We start from the raw sequence: 19,592 nt of genomic DNA on the forward strand, positions 1-19,592 counted from the left end.
GTCCCTTGGGTTACTGTGGGATAGTCGTGATGACAAGATTGCTTTGCTGTGGTCTGTGGAATAGCTGATTAACATGCCTATGGGGAGATAAGTGTTGCTCTGCCAGGCTCCGTCCAACCCTGTGTCTCTCCTACAGAAACCAACCAGTCTCCCACCCTCACTACCACTATTTTTGCCATGATCTCAGTGACACTGTTTGGATAACACGGACTGGTTTCCACAAGGCAGGTGAGTCTTTGTTCTTTTTCTTTTTCAGTATGCGTCTCATGAGTTTGATATTTTGATAATAACTTCAGTTACATTAGCTGGTTACATGAAGCATCTTGACTTAGAGTGAGTTAGATTTCTAACTTGTATTCAATATAACCATAAGAACACAGAGGCAGTCTTGTGCAACTGGCGACAGGTAATTAAGCTTTAAAAAAAATTGTTGATAGATCTATAGATATTAATGTGTTAGCATGGTATTCCCCAATCAGTGTTGAGTGAGATATACTGTAGGTCATCTGCGTGTCCTTAAGATTAACACTGTAGGTCATCTGCATGTCCTTAAGATTAAAACCTAAAGTTTGATTCAACACTTGCATGGGCCTGATTTCCCCTCTGTGACTTCCTGCCTTAATTGAAATCCACTCTGCATTCATTTGAGAATAATGGAACCTTCTTTTCAAAGTGCTTTTTTAAAGAGAGGTTTCTTGGAAGGCACCCTACTTTCCTGTACACTCAATTCACCTTCATCAGGGCTCTCTTGGGTGGTGATGGTGTATGGGAGGCATGTATCTGATTTAGAAGGGGTGAGGGCTTAGTAGGGGGCCTTTGACAGCATTTTATAAACTTAAAGACGTAATGCCATCCTGTGTAACTGCTAATGCATATTCATGATTTTTCATCAGTGTGAAAGTTTCACATGTAGTCTTTTCAGCTTTAGATTTTGTCCCTCTATGAGGTTGCTTTAACTGGTCATGTCTTAACAGCAAGAAAGTGTGTGTGTGTGTGTGTGTGTGTGTGTCTGTCTGTGTGTGTGTGTGCATGTGTGTGAATGAGGCCATATGTTGCAAGGCTGTAGTATGGCCTGCACTAATTAACTTTCTCATTGAAGTTGCATTTTCAAAGTTCCATAAACTGTTTTTACTTGTTTTGTACATTTCATAAGCAGCCTAATATACATACACTTTTAATTATATTCTGTGGTATTTTTTTGTATAAAAGATAAAGATGGGTTAAATCCAATTCAGCAGGGCCCTTGGCTTGTAAGTGAGTATTGTGTGAATTGTCCTGGTTTAAATGCATATTACCAAATGAATAGGACATGCGCATCCAAAATTTAGGGCAGGTGCAGGACAGACTTTTTTTTTTATCAGAAAAAGGAAATATAGTTTGCACACTGCAAAGCAGCTTCCGAAGCAGTTGCACATTTCAGCGTACATGCATTCTTCAGAATAATTCCTCTGTTGTGTGCAGAATGTATTCCCCCCTTTTTATTGAATTGGTTAGTCAACTATTTAAAAGTCTTTGTAGCTGGCCAAAATGACAATCCTGTGTAGCAGCATAGTAACAGTTGTTCTGTGTACATCTGTCTCAGATGCCTGGGACAGTCCTAGGTGTGTTTTAAAAGAAGTACTTAATTAAGGGGTGAGAGGGATGTTAACCAGTGTAGGACAGGGACATCATCTGCTCTGATGAATGGTAGAGTGGATAGTAAATCACCCACTGGGGAAGAGCAGTCAGATTCCTCTCTGCGGTGATGTCACCACAATCGTGCGTGAAACAGATCCAGACTTGAACAGCCCGGCCTGAGCCAGATGTTTCTGTTTCACAGCAAACTCCACGCCAGATAGCACGTACTCAGATATGCTCTGCGCTGGCAGAGGAGCGTAGTGGCTTAGATCAAACTGTTCTTATATTGACAGTAATGTAGTCAGACAGTCAGATAGTCAGAAGATGGTATGTAGCCTGATTTAATAATCGCCTAAACTATACTGTATAGTATGTATAGGTCATCTGGTGTTTTTTCAATGTTTGTATAAACTGTATTTCATGTCTCTCTTTATTTCAGGTAATATACTGCTTGATTCGACCATCAGCGAACAGGGATTACAATGGCTAACCAATACATCAAGCATAAGTGCCTTTGGATCTATGTTCTGAACTATGACAAAGTGTAATACGGAAAGAAATGGAGATTGTTCCAATGGTGAATTTGGAGGAACATCAGTCGCTGACAATGTCAGGATTGTCGGCTGTGGTCTTCTCAACACCAGATTCTTCCTCAGAATGTTCTGCTCTGACAGAGGACCCCTCCGCTACCAGCTCACAAGAGCACAGAGAGAATGAAAGTCTACCTGAACCCCAAATCTCTGAGCCATTGGGATCAAATAAGGGTATTCCCAAGCAAGAGAAGCATTTTTGCGGTGTCACTGAATTTATGGCTCCCAGGTTTTCTAAGGAGCCTGGCCATGAGCCACTTATCCCTGCGCGAGCCCCTTGGGAGCCTGCCCAGAACCATAATCTGCTGGTCTCATCTCACGAGCAGTGCATCGCACCTCCATCACCAAAGCCAGTAGATGACTCTTATGGTGAAATTCCAGATCCTGTCCCTTTCATAGAAGGACACCCAGACGTAGAGTATCAGAAATATTTTGCTGCTGGCATATCTGTTGAGGTTGTCAAGAATGTTGACTCTTTTAGCCTGGCAGAAGACTTGAACTCGGCTTATAAAGTAAAGGGCCACCTTAAGATGAATGGTCACATCATTACACCGTTGTCTCTCAAGGAGGAAGATTGCTCTATCCTCCCTCTTACACCTACTGTGGATGATTCACATATACCGTCTCTCCCTGTGACCGCCAGTGAGACCTCTAATTCGGGCCCAAGGTCCTGGGATCTACCGCGCATTGTAAAGCACAAACCTAGCTCCATCACCTTCTCGGATTATACCTGTCCCATCAGCGCGAACCAGGGCATTGTCATCAATGAGAGCTCTGATGGTGAAGAAGAATCTTCACTAGAGGACGATGGCGATGGTGACGGTGGTGACTGCGATGACGATGATGGTGACGACGATGATGACGTGTTCCCAGAGTTGCCTCAAAGCAGGGAATTCCTTGTCAGTCGCAAACGTAGAAACAATGGCAAAGACAAAATGAGGAGAAGTGCCATGAGTTCTCAAGCAGAGTCCATGGACATCTGTCACACCGACAGTAATGGTGGTTATGAAGCAGAACGAGAGGCCAGCAGTAGAGAGGTATGCTGGCTTTCATTTTAAAATGATCAACAGTTAATTTTCCTCTTTACATATCAATGAAACATTCATCTATATATATATGTATGTAAAGGTATAATTTTACCTCACTTATGCTTTTGGTTTTAGTACAAAAATCCAATGTTATAAAGAGAATAATCATTGTTTGCCAGATCTCATGTTGATATTATAGATAATCCATAATTAGAATCAGCGTTTAGGAGTAATATTGACTCCACATTTTTAACCAAATAGCCTTTATTAGTAAAACACAGGGCCAGAAGGAATGCAAACAACTTCTGCTTTCTCTCTCTCCACTCCTTCAGCTAGCAGCACTGTTTTGACAGCATACGTTTCGGGGCATGGTCACACAGAATTTATCCCCCCATTACCTACAGTTCCCCTTTGTTTTAACATGTCAAAGTTGATCTGTGTCCTTTTCTCTCAACCTTTACCCTGGCCTTGTTAATATCCATCTCATGACCTCATCCTCCCTTTTTTATTAGTCTTTTAAAGTTTCAACTTACTGTAACATTCATAAACAAGGTCACAAACGTCCAATATATTATTTTGTACATTACGGCCAGAGGGAGCATATCAAATAACACATAACTGTCATGCTTCTCTAAACTGCTGATAACGACATCCAGTGGTGTTGGCTTGACAGTTAGTTAGTGTGACACAGTGTTTTAAATGGGTTGTTTGGGAAAATCTTTGAAGAATGCAGGGAAGTCAGGAAACACATTTTAGCGAGGCATGCTGGTGTGCCGTGAGACAAGATTTTGTGACACACACAAAATATTGTTGCAAACTATACAAAAAGTTATGAATTATTTAATATATATCAGTACTTTGCGTACACTCATTTTCCAATACAGAGGCAAATTCTATACCCCAATTGCATTTATTTATGTATTTATTACCACTTTCAACCCACCATCCCTATTTCGGGCATGTATACAGTAGGCAAAAATATATATATATTTATTTTTTTAAATTGCGAAAATAGCAGATCTACAATCAACGCATCACTGTGCAATGCATTGTGACCTTGTAGATCAGCAGTTTTCACTATGAATAAAGTTGTGCCTTGAGATTTTGACTTGCCCATTGGTGTTCCTGGTGGACAAAAAGTTTGAATACCATTGGCAAGCAATTCTTGGAATGTTGAAATGTACAAAAATATTCAAATGCTGTACATAAGGAGGATTTAGTGCAAGGTGTTGAAGAAAGGGTTGATTTTGTGCTGGCACACGAATGCAGTTCTCCAAAATAGCCATATGAGGGCATCATCTGCACAGTGATCTGATCTGTGACTATTCATACTTGAATCATTTGTTTTAGCAATGATATATATATCCTACTGTATATGCCATTGCCTTTTCTAACTTCCCTGCTGTTTTGTGCCTGTGTTCAGCTCATGTTTTGTATCATAGGCTGTCAGCAGTGTAATTTATGCATTGTATTAGCCAGGTAGTCATTGCCCTTTCGCATGACCGACTGCTACATTCTGTTACCTCCATGGTGATCTGTGGCACTTGGTGGGTGGCGTAGCCAAGGCACGGAGCCCAGAGCTCAGACACTTAACTCCTCATTTCCATGTCAAAGACACTGTGTTGTGGTTCACAATGTGGCCAATTTGCGCTGATAAAGTTATAGTCGGTTCACATTTTATTGTCCACGGAAGATAACATTAATGCATTTATCTAGAGGATTGACTCATACCAGCCCGGTTGCCATGGCATGGGGGGTTCACACAATTGTTGGAACTGGAACAAGGAAAGCAATGAAGAGATGAATCAAGGGTACTGTCTGGTTTTAGTCTCAAGCCTTCTCTGGAATTTGCCTCATTCTGTGCAGAAGTGCCTTCATTCCAAACCAGCACCTTGTGCGGAATGCGGATGGCAAGAGACGGTGTGAATGTGTTCCAGATTTGTATTGAATGTGTGCCAAAATAGGGCATCAGTTCCTTGCCTCTGTGTTGGCCTGAATTTAGGGCTTAACTAGAAAACTGCACCACTCGCCAGGCTAGGTTGCCTATCCTGGTGGGGCCCTCCTACTCAGGGCCCGCAAAACTTGGAAGTCAGTCATCATGGCAAATTGAAATGGAATAGATAATGTGTACCGATCTGTGTGAGTTTTGGACAAAATCTGTAGTAGCAAAACTTGTGTTTTGAAGAAAACGCAAAATGGCAGAAAATCGAGTCTGGCACAAATGGCTGGGCCATATATGGCGAGTTGCGTCATGGTCCAAGGAATCCAGGTTTTGTCTTATTTTTATGTATGACCTAATTATAGGCCAAAACGTGAAGTGGTCTTTTTTTGGGGTGGTGGTTAACTTCCTTGTTCATTCCCCGGCTATGTAATGTGTTGAGGTGTCCCTGAGTAAGACACTTAACGTGCGCCCACGCTATCCCTTGGCACTATGCGTTATCCGTTAATTGCGGACAAGGCAGTTGGCGCTGCCTCTAAATGATATTGTGCTGACTGCCTTATTTGTGCTCGAAGGTGTGGCTGATGTGTAGTTGCGCTATCCGTGAAATTACCACACGCGTATGGGAATGGGAATTGCGGGTCCTCAGACCACCATCCTTTTGGTTATTTGCTAAAAAAGTGTACCGCTGTCTACTTGCCTACAAGTGCGCCGGTCATGGAGTGTTTTTTTTTTTTTCATCTCTCTCTCTCTGCGCAGCACATTCACTTTTACTGTAAAGTGTGACTGCATGTTAATTCCTTGTGTTTTTATCAGCAGTTGCCAGTTAAGTTTATCAAAGACAAATAAAATGTTGTTTCATCTGCGTTCGTTATAACCACACCAGACCATTCAGTTTAATTAATCCAGAACACAAGCAATTGCTGTAATTGAAAGTTATCTATAACAGCAATGTGTGACTGATAATTCTGTGTATCAAATATGAGTTCATTACAAAACAATCAAATGCTCCAGCTTGAAATTTCGGGATTGCATCTTCCATATGCAGAGATGAGAGAGTGTATGACAGCACTAGACATACTGTCCCAAACCACCATAAATGCCCAAACCACACCTATGCATAATGTAATGTGTTTTAGGGGTAAGGCTGGTGGCGCACGATATCAACACGGCCGTGGGAACGCCTCTTGCGCAATGCAATCCCCAAATAGCAAGTAGCGCAGCAAGAGCGCACGATAGGGCCCTTAACCCCTAACTGCTCCCTGGGCGCTGCCCCCCACATTTCACTGTATAATGCAAATATACAATGAAAAAAAGACCTTACAGGAGTGCAGACCAAATTATTATAATTATAATTAAATATTATTATTAAAAAGTGCTGACACACACCGGCTGGACAGGAGCAAAAACATAGTTTCCGGCATTCGGCCATCTAGCCTGGCAGAGACAGTATAAGGATTGCACCATGTTCCACCAATAATACATATGGCCTCCTATTTCCATAAGCAAGAGACACGTTTGTTTTGTCCCCTTTCTGTGACCCTGATGTAGGCTGTACCACTCCATAGAGCGAATGAAAGAGGAACATAGAAAAGGTAATAGTGACAGCAGCATACAGGATTTTCTTCAGTGTATGGGTTAATTACTAGATGATGGTAGTATTGCCATAATGTAAAGTATACTTAAATTGCAAAAGTTCAGGCAAACATATTTTACTATTAAGTGTTGACAGGGTCACTAGGCTGCATTTCAATATGAGATCATAGATTATAATCAGTAGATAAGTGATTTCTATACTTGAGAGTGTTGTACATGGTGAAGGGCTAACTATACACAGTGGGTGCTGCTGGCTGGGTTAAAAGTAGAACATAGTTTAAGGATATAACCTGCGCTATGGTTTAGACTTCTTTATTTAACAATATAAAGAAGTTTAAACCATAGCTTGGTGTGCCGGCTCTATCCTTAAACTAGAGTTCTGCTCTTAGGAGGCCATAAGAACAGCACATGATATTGAGTGCTTTTGGTTGCTGGTAAGTGCAAGTGAGTGCTAACTCTCTAAACACATTGATCCTGTGTCTACCATTCTATGCACACACTGGTCAGGCACACGCCTGGGAGCTACGGCAGCAAAAGGCAGCTCTTTCTCTCTCTCTCTCTCTCTGTGACCCCCGGCTATGTGACCCCAGGCCACCTCCCAGGCCCTTAGACGCCCTGAGAGGTCAGGAGGAGGGGGTTGCTGAGATTTAAGTCATTCCTTGGAGATTGAGCAGGGAACATCACTTGTCCTCTTGTGCTGGGGTCCATCAGCTGACCCTGGGTGGTCGATGAAGTCAATGGACTGACTGGTGTCTATTCCTTTAATTCCTTGTAACTTTGAGGGGGGAAACGGATCACTTTCAGCTTTGAAATACATGTTTTATACTGAAAGACTGATGCTTATTTCACACTCTGTCTGTTGGTGTCGCGCACCAAAAATAGGCAATCTATGTGTTCGTAGATTGGCTATTTTTGTCGGGTGACGCCATCCTACGACAAAGTATAAATCAGTCTTTAAGCCTCAGTGAACATGTACTGGCAAATACAGAGAACACATGTACACAGGGGGAGAAGACGACAGCCTCCACGCGGCCTCCCCTGCAAGTAACAAGAAATGGTGCAAGACCAACTTGTGAAACAAACATATGTCGCCAACCAATCATTGAGCTGGAAGACCAGGCCATAAGAGGCCAGGGGGACGCAAGTCCACGCCAGGACCATCTAGCGCCAAGGTCTTTCAGCGCTCCAACTCAATGTCGAGGGCCTTACCAATGCCAAATTGGAGGTCATACGCCATCTCGCCGAGTCCAATACAGTAGCTGCTGTCCTTCTTCAGGAGACCCACTGTCCATCTTATTTGGTGCAGCTTCAGTAGACACCATGGTCTGTCAACCTTTTGTGAGGGCTGACCTCAGCTGGACAGACAGATGGTTCCTCGCCTGGCTCCAGTGTCGAGTGACCACATCGGCTCTCCTGCTGGCACCCGCCATCTATGGGATTTCAACTGGGGATTTCAACTGTCGGCATACACACTGGGGATACAGCCACACATCTGCAGATGGAGAGTCGCTGAGCACAGATGCTCTTCTCCTGTACGAACCCAAAGAGCACCCAAGCTTCCACTCTGCCCGATGGAACACCCACACCAAACCGGACCTGGCTTTCACCTTGTGCCACAATGCTGAACCCACACCAGAGAGACGCGTCCTTGACAGGTTCCCCCGATCCCATCACCGACCATCCATCATCCAGGTCCCTTCTCTGGTGCAGCCAGTAGCCTGTCAGGAGGAGATGGAACTTTAGTTAGGCCATCTGGCAGGCATACACAGCAGAGACAGAAAGAACATCAGTCTGTCTCCCGGACCCAGATTCTCCGGATGTGGACGCTGTGTACACTGCCTACTGCGACGTCCTCTTAGGGGCAGCAAAGAAGACCATTCCACGAGGCTACAATGAGAGCTATATCCCAGGTGGGATGAAGAATTCAGCCACCTGCGTGACCACCAGCAGGCTATCGCCAGGGAAGATGTGGATGTAATGGCAACGGCACTTCTCCAAAATCTGGATGCCACCCGTAAGGCCAGATGGACTGAAGTCGTCTAGTCAGTCGACTTCACCCACTCCAGCCGCAAGGCGTAGCAGACCATCAACCGGCTGACTGGCAGAAAAACAACGCCCCCCACTTATCCGGTGGCAGCAGATGCCATCGTGTCCCACCTCCTCAAGAACGGCCACTTCCCTGGAGTGGATAAGACTTTGCCCGCCTGACATCGTGCAAGGTTTCTTCCCTCTCCAGGGCAGCCCGTGCCGATGCCAACTTATGAATTTAGTGCAGTCATCAGAAAACTGAAGCAAGGCAAGTCACCAGGACGTGATAACATCGACCCAGAGTTCGTGATCCACCAGAGTGCAATAACATCTGCCTGGCTCTGCGCGTTCTTCTCGTCTTGCTTCCGGAGGTCCAAGCTCCCCAAGACCTGGCGCTGTGCTGCTGTCATAGCCCTTCGGAAGCCAAACTTGCCTGCGGAAGACCCTAAGTCCTACAGACACTCTGCTCTGCGTCCCATTTAAGATCTTGGAGAGGATGATCCACAGCCGCATTGAGCCAGTGGTGGACCCACAACTTCCAAGGGAACAGGCTGCTTTCCGCCTGGGCAGGTCAACAGTGGACCAGGTAACACTGATCACGCAAGATCCTGGATACCGCTACATCAGTGACCCAGGAGATGGCATCATCGAAGAAGATCTACCACACAGGCAATGGACTCTGCTGAACCGCCTGCCTTGCTTCAAGTCAGGAAGTGGGGCCTGGCAGACAGCGCAGCATGCGAGTCTGAGCAGACTGCGGAACACATCATCACCATCTGTCCCCTGTACAGACCACATTCAGAGGCCGGCCTCTTCCAAGTGGGACCAGAGACAACGGCCTGGCACGGCGTGAGTTTGACATTTGACGATGATACACGAAAGAAAGAAGAATGAGATGTACACAGCAAATTCCTGAGTGTTATAACACGCTGAAGTTTGCTGTCAATTTTACACCGTACCTCTGTATATTGCTATTATAATTCGAACCAAACAAAGTCAGCCATTGCTTAAAAAATCTAAAACGGTCTCTATTATTCAACTTGGTATATCCTTCACATGCAGACGATGTATTTGATTGTCATCAATCGATTTACAGATTTACACTTTTCCAGAAGCTTACAGGAGCCCTCCAGACAGGAATCACATTTTGGTAACCCATTAAGAACAATAATTGCCTCTTTTTTTTATCTTTTTTTTATTTTTGCCGAAGACACCCTTCAATAGAATGATTGTGTTTGGAGAGAGTGAACTTCAATGCGAGGTTGTAGAAATGACTGGCTCCAATGGATTCACTCAGGCCCCAGACAATATTTTCAGATTTAATTCCAGGAAATGAATGAATAGCTTTGTTGTTTATGTCTTTGAGTCCAGTAGCTGTGCAGCAAAGCTCTGAATGGGAGCTTCAGTATTTAATTTCTAATTGACACATGTGTGCACATAGGCGCACAACGCACGCTCATGCATACATATATGTATATACACACACACACACACACACGCACACACACACACACACACACACACACACACACACACACACACACACACACACACACACACACACACACACGCTCTCTGTCTCTCTCATACTCTGTCACAAACTCGATCGACCAGCAAAAACATCAACTTGTTCTCATATCTGAAGTCATTTCTTTCTAATCAGCCTAATCCCATGAAGATGGTATTTTTGGCATCTTCAAGGAGTGGTTCCTCCATGCTTTCACACATGGCTCTCTGTAAAGACCATAGTCAAAGATGGCATTTCAGGTGACAGACCATAAGGCGTCACAGCCTTTGACCATATCAAACATCCTCATCATCGAGTGTGAAAATGCTCGATACATACAAAATCAAATATAATTTAACAAATACCTCGATATTGACATTGTGACAATAGCCTTTTTCCCCAAAAAAAAGTGGCAGATCTACAAGCTCACAATACAATCTATTTTTGCAAATTTTTGATCATTAAAGGACGACTTCACCCATTTTCAACCTATCTTCATATAATTGGTCCTCACTAATACTCATGATAAAATTGTACCCTTTTTTTCTCTACTCGGTCTGTGTCTCATAGGAGGGCTGTGGACAGTCCAGAAACCTGTCTACCAGTGACATCATGTCTTCTATTACAATGGCTTCTATTATTGCATTGCAACTTTCCAGGAATAGAAAGCCTGCCGTTTCTATTAGCTTGGATTCCCCATCAATGATGTCACTGGTAGACAGGATTCTGAACTGTCCACAGCCCTCCTCTTGAGACACAGACCAATTATATGAAGATAGGTTGAAAATGGGTGGAGTCGTCCTTTAAGTGATTAAAAAACAGGAAAAGACAAAACTTTCAGGGGTTGACATTAAGGCATTTTGTCACTGGCCCTACCAATGTAACCACTGCTTATTAATTGAAAAAATAATGAACTAATATGGTGCAATAGTAATGTATTTTAAAATGTCATTCTAAGTTGGAAGATATTCTGATACACAGTATTTCTAGAAGCCTGCATCTATCTCACATTGACATGTAGGATATAAGACTGCAGTGAACATGTACGCATCTCACAGCAGTGAGCAGTGAACTGCTTGCACTGCAGGGTGCGCTGTGCTGTGGGTGCAGACCAGTGAAGACAGCAGACGGCTCTGTCTCTCTGTCTGTCTGTCTGTCTGTCTGTCTGTGCCGTGGTGCAGACCGATGAGACGGCTCTGTCTGTCTGTGCTGCAGGTGTAGACAGCAGACAGCTCTGTTTGTGCTGCGGGTGCAGACAGCAGACGGCTCTGTCTTTCAACCACGGGTTCACAAAACAGAAAACACATTTGTTGTAGTGGTAATTACCCAGATGATTTAATATAAATTACAATACATTATATAGGAAATAATTATGTGAAATTATTTATTTATTTATTTTGAAGGCATTCGTTTACTGGCCCAAGTGGGCAAGTTGAAGGTTTGTTCTGCTGGTCCGTAGGGTTTAAATATTATTTATATTATATTTATAATGTCGATCCCTGTATGTCATATATAATGATATTGCGATATCCAAAACACCACACGATATGATATCACAATATCGGTATAATATCAATATATTGCTCAGCCCTAAGACACAGTGTCACTGCTTGATTTTTACCTGAACCATTTTCTGGCTCTGGAGTTGGCCAGTGAATCCATAGTGGAATTTAAATTCTTGTTCCTTAGTGCTGCAGTGAAATGAAAGTAGATTGTAATTAAATACCTAATGCCCTACCCCCCCCCCCCCCCCCCAACATTAAACACACAAACACACACACACACACACACACACACACACACACACACACACACACACACACACACACACACACACACACACACACACACACACACACACACACACACACACAAGCACAATGCTCTTCTTTCTCTGCCAGGCCCTGTTCAGATGGCAAACTAACAATGTTAATTTATGCCACAGTGACTGAGGTGCATCCTGCTGATTTATGAGCTTGAACCTCTGGGTCTTCAGACACAGCCCGTGTCTGTTTGTGGATGGTCTATTTATATGTACTGGGTGTCTGGGGAGTAGTGAAACCTATAGGCAGGGAATTCCATCATACTCTGTTTGGCACACATGCCTTGACTCCTCGTCATTTGCTCTTTCACCCTGGGCATTGGCTGAAGGGATAGTATTTCCTACTGCGGCAGTGGGGCAGGTTGGCTGTTGGCTCATCTGCAATTTACAAGATACTGTTTTGGGTATTGCAAGTAATTTTTGTTTGAATTTAGGCCAGCATAGTAAATCGACAGATGTCTTTCTCTAATTAAAAAGTTTGTGGGACTTGAGCAGGTTGGCTGGGCCCTACGGGTGCCCAACCAACCTGTAGGAGTAGCTATAGTGCAATGAGTGACAGATCTACGTCCTCTGCCAGTTTCCCACCAGCTAACATGGCAAATTGTGTTCTTTGGGAGCGCCTGGCCAAGCCGGAGGCACCATGGAGGAATAGAACCCCAGTCTCCCCGTTGGTGGGCAGGAACGTGATGTTACCCCTGCACTCTGACGTCCATGAACGTGACTTTTCGCTCAGAAGTGGCAGAGGCCATCGGAGTGTGTAATGATATTATAATATTGAGATTACTGTAGATTATACGAGACAAAGTAGATCATATGAGAAGTCTGTTGAACTGTTTTAAATCTCAGAATTGTTGCAGTGTCTGCGATGCCAATCCACCACGGTCGTGTGTCTTTAAAGGAACACAATTGGCCGTATACTGGAGAGCTGCACTTGCAACTCCCACAGGCTGTGGCGGTGCCTGTCAGCAAGTGGTGTTGAATAGTGAAGAGTAGTAGTATAATATCTATGCCTCTTGGCCAGTTAACAATTTTAAAAGAGTCACTAAGGTTAAATACAAAATAAAAGGACTGAGGTTCCTGGTAGGGTACAATAGCAATGGCAACACAGAACCCCCCCCCCTTTTAGAGGGGGGGGGGTGTTGCAGTGGACCAGACAGAATCCTTCTATTCTGCAGTACATTACACAGACCTGTTATTAGCATGACCATTCCAGCAGCTGCACCTTTAAGCCAAATGTATACTTCATCGCACAGCTGTGTTGCTCGCCAAAAATACCAGACTTTCAAGCTAACATTGACGCAACACATTGTAATGAGGATAGGACAGCCAGTAATGGTGAAAAATGCAATGAATTTTTCAGAGCTTTATTATATCAAGTTTTTCTTATTTCAGCAGCGTGTTCATTACAATCCAGTGATGGTTGAAAAGTAGGTAAATATGTGGTAAACAAAAATAAAAATATAATGTTTTAGAAGCAAATAATTTTGGGGCAAAAACAAAAGCGGATATATCCCTCTCGCAAAATAAAATGACCCTGATATCAGATATCCCTCCTGCGAAGACAAATGGCTTCTGTGAGCTGATGCCACTAGCTCTTTCTTTAACAAAAGTGAAACATAATTATCTTTATTCTCTGATTTCAGAGGGATCACGGTGTCTTTCTTTATCTCAGTGCTTCCTTGTTTATCCACAGAGATTTCCCCATGTCAAGTCCCCATGGTCTGAGTCTATGAACCAGCTGATGAGGAAACTGGACCAGCTCAACCTGGATATAGAGGAGGCCCTGAGTGCCAGCTCCTCCCCCTGCAATACTCCCTGCACCATACGCAAGAAACAGGTGAGAAGGTATTTTCAAATCATTTATTTTATCATGGCCATCAGGTGCCTCAATTTTGTCTGGATGCTCCAACAAAGACAATCGATTCGACAGCGTTTGTGCGTGGGAAGCCGGCAGGAGATCGTGTCCTTGTCGCTGCACTAGTGACTCCTACTGATCGGCCTGAATGCCAATTCAGCATGCAAGGGAACTGGAGAAGACAGCGTGAACCTTTGTGTGTTGCATTCTCCCAGATGCCATCAAAGAACAACACTGTGCAACACTGTGCCTCCGTCTCAAACACGGAACAGGAAGTAATCAGTTCATGGGAGCCCCTGTGGCGTGTTTGATATGAAGTTGCGCTGACTATGGTATCTATAGCAATACGCGTCATCGGTTCCTCCAGCAAAGTCTGTGACTGTGAACATGGACGTTAGACACTTAGGACTTATACATATTGTAATACCAAATTCCGCACACATTCTAATGGAACATTTAATGCAAATCTGCTCATGCTTTTTTTGCTTTCCAATATCAATTTACTTTTCAGTGTAGAAAGGAAGTCCCAATGGATTTGTAGGAGCATTCAACAGGATTTAATGTCCCAGTAGGTTGAAGAAGAACTGCATATACATTCAAACAAGTTGTACTAACTTAACCACTTAAGCCCTGTATACTTTGAATAGTGAAAATAGCCGTTCTACAAGATCTTGTAGATGTGCCTTTTCACTTCTTTTATTGCGACTTTTTGAAAATGAGACACTTTTCATCGATAAATGACATAATCAAAATAGGGATGCCAGGTTGAAAAGTGGTTAAGCCATGGTTTGGGGTTGGATATGTTTGATCTGTCATGAGTCATAAGCTTGACTGTATGACTTAAAGCTGTTGGATAGGGTTATCTGTCTATGACACTATGGGCTTTGTCCGTCTGTCTTTTACTATGTTACTGACTGGCGTCCATTTTATGATGCAAGTCTCTTAGATGTGACGCTAGAGTCTGCAGTGCTCCACCCGAATCTGGTCAGAATGGCATGGCAGAGACAAACAGCCATTGTGCTTTGAGGTTCCAACTGGGACCATGTAACGCTGTTCCTAAAAAAGGCTCCTCTCATGGTGGCATGTATCATGAAATATCCCACTAGAGTTAGCATTTGGGAACAAAAGTGCTCTTTTGGAGTCCTTATGTACCACACAGAGAGGCTGTTGTGTTGAAGGAAGATGTTTGTATGATTTAGTCCATTAGGAATGGTTGAGAGAGTGGTACATGCCTCGCAGGCATCTGCATAACCATCCCAGGCATTCACTATTACTCGCTTTAACTAATGGCAAGGAACCGGGCAAGACGAGACATCTTTACTGGGGTATTTGACAAGGTCATAATCTCTGTCCTCTCAAAGGACAATACACACATACGGGCTCCTTTGTCTTGTCTCTGTCAAGCTGAAGTGAGAGTGGAGATTTTGCTTCCCCAGCCGCTGACCTCAGCCTCTTGTTTTCTTTTCCCTTGGCCACCAAAGAGCCCATCCTGTCCTGGTCTCTTCTGGCAGAGAGAGAGACGGATCCAGTGTTGATTATTGTCCTGTTGTTGTTGCAGAGCGATGCTGTTTCAAGGACCGCATTAAACCAATCCCTCAACAGCCAAGCCCTCCGAAGATCAGAAAAGGAAGAATGCCAGAGCCACAATAGGTCCCCCACTCCTCGTAGCACATCCGTTGGAATAAGAACAAAAAACAAAAAGACGGTAAGCTCTGAGGCTCAAAGCCTTTTCTCCAGTCCTTCTAATTGTTTGCTTGACTTTGAAAATATACGATACATATGTGGTGGAGAACTTTACTACATATTTGTAGCCAAGTTGAAGAGCTCTTGCTTCTGTCTGTGAGCTCCCGAGTTCCTTGCAGTATACAATACTGAAAACATCCTTTCTTCAAATGGGATCTGATTTGGGATTTTTGGGTGACTGCCATGACCTGCTCAAAGCATGTTTCCTGTACTGCAAAAAGTAATTTAAAGATTGTACCCCCTCCCCTAATTCAAAGTTCCTGTCTGTTGGTGGCTGGGAAATTTTAGTTTGGAACTTTTCCCAAATTAACACAAATAATACCAATGAGTCTGTTACATTACAGCAGTCATCTTCAGTGATCCCAACATGCTGTATTGATCACATTGTATCTGGTTAGCCAATATGACATGTTTTGCCATGGTGAGCTATATTTCTCAAATGATTGTTCCTGAAAGGATGCTGAGACGGTAGATACAAGCAGGACAGGTGATTACAACCATTCCCAGGGAGGGAATCAATGCGTCTGAGTTGTCAACATTTTATTTTTTAAATGTGAGTATGGCTAATAAGATTAGCATTACCCTAGGAAAACACAATTTAAAGGTAGGGTAAGTGATTTTCTTTGGTTAAAATAGGTGTTAAATAGCTCTATATTCTGATAGTACTCATTGCTATAGAGTGTTTGTTCAGTAAAAGGAGTCTTCTTGTCTCTCCAGCTCTTTATAAAACAGAAAATGCATTTTCGTTGCAGTTTCAGTTTCATTTCCAATTTTATCCAATTAGGATAGAGAACTCAATCAGGATATAGATTAAACAAGTGAAATTGGAAGTGATGACACTAAGAAATGAGCATGCAAAATTGGAACTGGAAACTATACAAATGAAGCTTAAAAATGGGTACTTTCTCCTGATTGGCTGAGATTTTGACACCTACCGGAAAATGTATTTTCTGTTTATTAAAGAGCTGGAGAGACATGGAGACTCCTGTTACTGAACAAACACTCTATAGCAATGATTACTATCAGAATGTAGTGCTTTAACCTTTTAACAAAATACTTGGACATGGCATGGATGGCAGAGTGATTTACAGAAGGTAAAGACAAACAAATTAATTTGTAACAACTCGGTTATACTCTCTAACCTGTCCACTGGGATAGATGTCTTTATTTTTGTTTTTCATCTAAGCTTCAGTGACACAATGCTACAGAATGGGTTGAATCAGAGTAACACCTGGAGGTGCTAAAGCCTATGTTATACTTTGTCATACAGCAGTGTCGCTCGTCGTAAATACCCGATCTACACACTCACAACACTTCAGCAGTGTAAATAAGGGGCTATAAATTTATTTTTGCTATGTGCACTTCAGCAACAGATTTCATAGTCCACCTGTCCATTTTGTGGAACCCATACAACCTCTCAAGAATGGCAACAGCATAACTGAAAATCAGACCGAGGAAGACAGGTGGGAATGATCACATAAGTCAGAAACAATTCTTTTGGCTGTAGTTTAAGCTTAGGTATGGTGCAGTTACATGTGATAAAAATGTCATACGTGTTTAGTCACAGGCTATGTGTAGGTCATGGTTGAGGTGTCTTGGCAGTCATTGATTAGCTGTGCATTGCTAGCGTGTTTTCATCCAGTTTAGTGAGTACCAGGTTCTTTTACATTGACCCAGCAGGCTAATGATAAGCCTGGGTCTAATGCTCTACAATCCTCAGCTACAAGCTCCATCCCCAACCCCTTTTAAATGTGAAAAATCTAATTTCATACCAGTCACACTGATGACATTTGCAACCCAGTGGAGCTCAGATAACATGTTATGAAAGCAGTTTCAACATAATTCGGACAAAAATCACCCGCCTTCATTTTAAGGTGACTAGGTGAGAATGTACAACGTAAAATTCTCAACGTTAATTCAACGCAGAGGGTTTTACAGTGTAGTCGGGCTGTTTGTTGGGTGCATCTAGTTTTTGTCCTTCCTTCTCCCTGCATCTGCCAACTGCAGGGAGAAGTGAAAAGAATTTGCAGCTCTGATGGATGAACATAATACTGTAACAGGACCAATGTGGCTCATTAAACTGGGATTCGCTCTGCCTCGGAAAAGGGTGAGCTGAACCTTGTACCACGGTTTAAGCGTGACCTTGTTAAGCTTCAGAATATAGATAGGTGGAGAGGTCAACCACACTGCACACATTCACTGCACATACACTCCCTCTTTTCCTGTCATGGTTCCCTCACAGACCCCTCTGTATCTTACGTAATAACTATTGAGTCAGTATGAAACTCTGGGCAACAGGGTGTGAGAATGCAATGCAGATTAAATCACAGTTGCAGACTCTAAGAATAAACTGACCAAATGTGTGCGCTTGCTGGTTGTCCTATGCTTGGATGCGTAGTTATGAGATGTCTTTTGTTCATGTGGATGTGGATATATAGCATTAGATAACCCTCCAGCTATCATTCTACTTACAGTACATATAGTCACAGGCTGTGGTTAAATGGTAGAGCCTTGGCCTCAAGGCCCACAGGAAGTATCTGGGGCTATCCTTCTAGCTGAACCACAGAAGATGAATAAGTATGGTGGTTCACATTCTGAAAGGAAACCCTGGAGTGCTAAGCCAGGCTGCGTAATATTTATTGTGTATTTCTCCTCTCGTCCTCCCTTTTCTAACAAATGTACATGCCAGTTGGGCAAACCTGCCAAGTAAAAAATAAAAATAATCTTTGAATGAATAGCTCATGAACTGTGTTTTGGGAAGTCTAGAGGGGATATGTTGAGGAATTGTGTTTGCTAGGGGCCGAAATAATTGCATAATATAAGCAATATACTGTATGTGCATTATAGAATCATGCCAAAAACACAAGTAATCCAACAAGATTTGCTGAACTTGCTTGAACTTGCAGTTAAATGTCTAAGTCTCTTTGCGACTTACATGTACGGTATGTTCTCATCAGTTTTACTTTTGCTATTCAATGCAGGTTCAGATTGTGATAAAGGCATCTGGTGTGTCTCCCCTTTGCTCTGTTACATTGTCATTGAATAGAGACTATTTGAGTTGAGGGTTCCTAATTTTAAGTGGTGTTGACAGAGACTGATGGAACCGAGGGTGCAGTTCTCTGTCACCTGGCCTGACCAGTCGTGTGACTGTGCTGTTGACTCTCAGGGAGAGTGTCATTTGTGCTGGGAGAGCAGCTATCATTCACCAACACAGACCTGTCATTCCACATAAACATCCTTGTTGATGTTAGCAAGGGTAACGCTCCCACTGACAACAGTCCTGAAAGGGACTCTGTGCTCTTCCTGCATGGAGGCTGTCATTTGTCGTGACCCACAACCTTTGACATGTGTCCACCATCTGACTGGAATTAGTTTGAACTGGGGCGCTGTATGTATAAAGTGGGGCAGGACTAAAGATATGCTTGGATGGAATACTTTTTTGCTCCGCTGTCGAGGGAGAAAGTGATGTTTTCAACCCTTTTGAAACCTTGTAAAATAGGCTCATCTGTGCTGAATCTCAGCATTTTGTTCTTGGGAGCGCAAATTTTCATGACTTTCTTTTTGAAAGTAGGTCAGATGCTGTCTTGAAACTAGCTTATAGGTCATATTTACTGAAGCAACAGTTCCTTCTCAAGAAGCCATCACATGTGGGATGGTGAGCCAATAACCTACTGTACCCCCATGTTTGTACATTAAACCCTGTCTTTGAGCCTTGTGACTGAAGTGCTTGGTTATGTAATGAAATTCTACTAGGCTGTGCCAAATCTCACAGTCAATAAACAGGAATACTTTGGTAACAACATCAGTGACTGCACCTAATAGTTTACAGAGGCCCCACACCTCTGCACATTTTTCGGGCAGAAGTAC

General features: G+C 43.1%; 1 protein-coding gene across 2 annotated transcripts in view; it reads left to right on the forward strand.

Annotated features, from left to right (window-relative positions):
• Positions 1 to 19,592, forward strand: part of stard13b (StAR related lipid transfer domain containing 13b) — a 67,276-nt gene continuing 47,684 nt past the window's right edge. Inside the window, exons 1-4 of one of the 2 annotated variants that reach the window (XM_080429580.1) lie at positions 1 to 228; positions 2,057 to 3,244; positions 13,821 to 13,964; positions 15,541 to 15,687. In XM_080429580.1, coding sequence (XP_080285706.1) covers positions 2,177 to 3,244; positions 13,821 to 13,964; positions 15,541 to 15,687 — 1,359 coding nt within the window. In that variant the 5' untranslated portion in view covers positions 1 to 228; positions 2,057 to 2,176. Of the gene's footprint in view, positions 229 to 2,056; positions 3,245 to 13,820; positions 13,965 to 15,540; positions 15,688 to 17,161; positions 17,189 to 19,592 lie in introns of those variants that run through there. The other variant, XM_080429583.1, reaches the window with a different exon arrangement.

This window comes from Gymnoscopelus braueri (genome assembly GCF_963280865.1).
Source record: "Gymnoscopelus braueri genome assembly, chromosome: 5".
Taxonomy (NCBI): Eukaryota; Metazoa; Chordata; class Actinopteri; order Myctophiformes; family Myctophidae; genus Gymnoscopelus; species Gymnoscopelus braueri.